Source organism: Limulus polyphemus, unplaced genomic scaffold (genome assembly GCF_000517525.1).
Source record: "Limulus polyphemus unplaced genomic scaffold, Limulus_polyphemus-2.1.2 Scaffold2192, whole genome shotgun sequence".
Classification (NCBI taxonomy): domain Eukaryota; kingdom Metazoa; phylum Arthropoda; class Merostomata; order Xiphosura; family Limulidae; genus Limulus; species Limulus polyphemus.
In genome coordinates, this window is record NW_013667802.1 from 179,813 (window position 1) to 184,060 (window position 4,248).

The 4,248-nt window shown below is 31.5% G+C and overlaps 1 protein-coding gene across 10 annotated transcripts in view; it reads left to right on the forward strand.

Annotated features, from left to right (window-relative positions):
• The window catches only part of LOC106466223 (DNA-binding protein SMUBP-2-like), a 102,245-nt gene extending 99,769 nt beyond the window's left edge, over positions 1–2,476 (forward strand). For all 10 annotated transcript variants that reach the window (XM_022394190.1, XM_022394192.1, XM_022394187.1 and 7 more), the window contains exon 17: positions 1,523–2,476. In XM_022394190.1, coding sequence (XP_022249898.1) covers positions 1,523–2,236 — 714 coding nt within the window. In that variant the 3' untranslated portion in view covers positions 2,237–2,476. The remainder of the gene's footprint in view (positions 1–1,522) is intronic.
• The last annotated feature ends 1,772 nt before the right edge of the window (positions 2,477–4,248 follow it).

The following is a 4,248-nucleotide window of genomic DNA, read 5'->3' on the forward strand; positions in this document are numbered from 1 at the left end:
ACAGCGTCTGACCTTTATAAACCCTACAGGTAACCTATGGCTGCAACTTCTGGTCCTTATAAACCCTACAGGTAACCTATGGCTGCAACTTCTGGTCCTTATAAACCCTACAGGTTACCTATGGCAGCACCTTCTGACCTTTATAAACCATACAGGTTACCTATGGCAGCTTCTAACCTATATAAATCCTACAGATTACTTATGGCAGCTTCTGATCTTTATAAATTCTACAGATTACTTATGGTGGCTTCTGATCTTTATAAACCCTACATGCTATTTAATGGCAGCTTCTGATCTTATAAACCATAAATGTTACCTATGTCTGCTTCTTATCTTCATAAACCCTGCACTGTAGTTCAGTCACGTCACACTTTGTGTACATGTGACTAGTAGTTTTGTTATTTAATAACAAACAAATCATCTCTTCCTTTAAATGCAATGAATTTAACTTGATGTTATTTAAATAAGCATATTCAATGTATAATTTTTGTGTTTTTAAGTTGTTGTTTCATTAATATAAGAAATTCAACACACATTTGGATAATTCAGTTAATCATCATATAGTAACATATCCAAAATAAAAATATCATGGCATTTCTATATTTCATACAGTTGTTACTACTTTACTGAAATTGATGAATGTGAGTGGTTTTCTATATTTAATAGAAACCATATATATTTAATAAACCAGTATCATTGAAAATACTGTAACCATGATCATTGATCTTACAAATATATAAGTAAATTGTAGAAGACACTAATATCTAAATATCAGATTAGTTTAATCAGACAAAATATTTTTTTCTATAAAATGCAGATAATTCAGAAAGTGTTAACATTCACTATGTTGAAACACTAATAAATTTGATAATTAAAAGGTTTTATGTAAGCAGAAATTATACACAAAATAAATATAACTAATATTCAATTAAATGAAATGTAATTAAAAATTCATTAACCTTCTTATTATCAACTTGTTTTTATACTGTTGCCAAGTATTGCATTATATCAAGTTACTTAATGCATTTGTAAAAAAGAAACAATAACCAAAAAGAATTGTGTATAATCACCCATTTTCTATTCTAGAATACATAAGTGGGATTAATTACTATAATGAATGGTATTTTGTGAGTTGTAGTTCTTAGGAGCTCTGTAACAGTCATGGGCCTACAAGCCATTTGAAGCATATATATTTTAAAATGTATTTAAAATGGCTCCATCAGTAAGTCAAGAGTTAACTACACATATATCTACAGAACAATATTGCGTATTGTGCTGTCTTACAATGAAAATAAAGTGTATAGCCAGCCACAACCTTTTATAACTCTCGAGAAAGCCTTTTTGTAATTAAAATTCAATTTTCCATTTGTAAAGTAACTTGTCCTATATATTATCAGTACAAGAAAAAACTGATATCAAAATAACTTTCAACTATCATTTTTAAAGCAATAGCTAATGTGTATTAACCTTATTTGTGCTTAAAATTGTCATTCTCATTATCTTTGGAAAACTATTCTTCCAGGTTGCAGAGTCTTTAGGTTTGCTCCATCTTAGTGTTGGGGAGAAAGCTGAACGCCATATCACTGTTGAAAAGAAATATATTGATGTACAGTTGCAACCTATACCATCAACTTCTGTCGAGTGTGTCGCAGGTATTGACAAACAAAGCTTGTCAAAGGATAGTGAAACAAAATCTTCAGAGACCAGTTTCAGAACTGGTCCTTCTAACTGTGTTGTCGAACACACTGTTTCCTTACTTCCAGAAAAAGAATGTCAGCTGTGTAAGAAATCAGTTCCATCGGCCAACTTCAAATTACATTTAGTACAGTGTGAAAGAACTCCAAAACAGAAATATCCTAAAAAAACAGATGTTTCAAGTAAATTACTAAAAAGTGTGTCAGATGATGTTGATTTGGACACATTACTGACAAAGGTTAAAACAGCTGACAATAGATGCAGTTTTCCTAAGTGTAAACAATCTATTGTTACCCTGGGACAGCTTTGTACATTTTGTAATTTTCGCTACTGTTTAAGCCACCATATTCCAGAAGTCCATGGCTGTGGGCAAGCTGCAAAGGACCATGCCCGAAGTAGAATCCGAAAGGAGGGCAAGATTTACCCAGGAAGTGGTCGGCCTCAACAAAAGCCAGAGCCTGCAAAACGTGCACAGTTACAGTTGAGTCTGAACAAAAAGATCTCGGAGCTGTCAAGTAAAAGAAAAGTCAACAAACCTTAACAGTGAAATAAATGTTAAAGAGTAAGAATAATATTTATCTAATCCTAGAATTAATCAGCTAAAGTTTTAAAAATGTTTACTTAATCATGTTTTTCTCAACTATTAAATTGTAACTATAATGTTTTGTCAGATCCAATTTGGTTGTATAAAGCAAAATAAAAATTGGAGTGGCATGAAATTAGTTTATAGCAGTATTTCTAACTTTGTTCATCTACTTTGAATCCCCAAATAAAACAAATGGCTTGTCTGTTATCTAAACTGAAAGTTTGTTTCTGAATAGCAAGTGAAAATCACAATAAGACCAAAATCAGCCATATGGGTACAGTGTGCTTTAATATCATCACTTACATTGTTGTTTCACGGTTTATTTTGCTCGTATGACTTGATTCTTGATAGAAAGATCCAAGAAGAAAATGTTTACAATTCTGCACACAATGAACTCAGATAATGTGAAAAACAAAAACCTCAAATTCTTTCATCTCTAGAAATTACTAATGAACCATAATATCATTCCAGTTGGAAAAATAATTCTTCTTTGTACATGTATATAGAAAATGTTTAATATGTGTGTAGTATATATTACACAAACACTTAAAATGTTAATTTTTTACTATGAATACAAAAGTATAGCATTCTCTCATAATAAATACACATTACATGTGCTTTCTTATTGCAAACCTAGGGTGTTTTTTAAAAAAAAGCTATGACCTGAAAGACTAATTTTTCTCTTTATAAACACACAAAAGACTATTATCAAAACTGATTTTTTTCCCCAACCCAATCATAAGAAATATGGATTTTTCTTCCATGCTGTTGTTTTTATTAAAAGCTATTTCAAATTTGTAACTTATCCCTGCTAAAAATGTATTTTATAGATTTATTGGGGTAAAATGACACTAATAATGGCACAAGTTGTGCAATAGTTGAAATTATCACATGAAAGACCATGTACTGAAAAAACAACATTAGTGTTTTGCAGCCTGTGGTATTGACCATGTACTGAAAGGACAACCTTAGTGTTCTGTAGTCTGTGGTATTGACCATGTACTGAAAGGATAACCTTAGTGTTCTGCAGCCTGTGGCATATACAGATAAAACATACACCATTGGAGTTGAGAAACAGTTTTAATATTCAAACAACATTAATCATATTTAGGTATACATATACCAGTTCAAAATACTCAAGCTAAAAATTACCTAAAAATTTTAATTTTTGACAGAAATGAGTACTATATGATGGTTTATGAACACACCTGTAGAGACACACATAAATGGTTACTCAGAAGTCACATCACATATGAGAGTACATAGAAAGTTTTAAAATGTATACAAGGATGAGAATTTGGTCACCAGTTGGTGGATTTCTTCCAATTCTATTGTCAAATTGGAACTCCACCCAGTTCATTCAAATCCAGTGAGAAAAATGATGGAGGGGTGAGAGTACTGGGGCTAGAGACAAAATACTAATATTAGTAGATTTGATGTATACACTAAATTGATATGTAAGGCTACTTTTAACTGGCCAACTAAAAGAAAGCTGACAAACTGTAACATTCCTTTTGAAGCCAAATGTATCTAAATACCCCTTTGAAGTGCACAAACTCTTTTAAAGTGCAATAGCAGGCAATCAAAAAGTTCAGCATAGAGACAAGCTTTAAATATTTCACTGTTTGCTTTAACAGTGTGAACTTTTCACCAATTTGCTTAGAATTACACAGAATACACATTAATTTTTTCATCACATATTATTTTTACATGCTAATTAATTTAGATGGAGCCTAAATTGGTCAGAGACAGACATGATCTGTTAAAAGTTGGAAGGAGCCGGTATACAACAAAATTCAGATAGACATGATCTGTTCAAAACTTGAAAGGAACAGGCATACAACAAAATTCAGATAGACACGATCTGTTAAAAGTTGGAAGAACAGGTATACAACAAATTCAGATATACATGACCTGTTAAAAGTTGGAAGGAACAGGTATACAACAAAATTCAGATAGACATGATC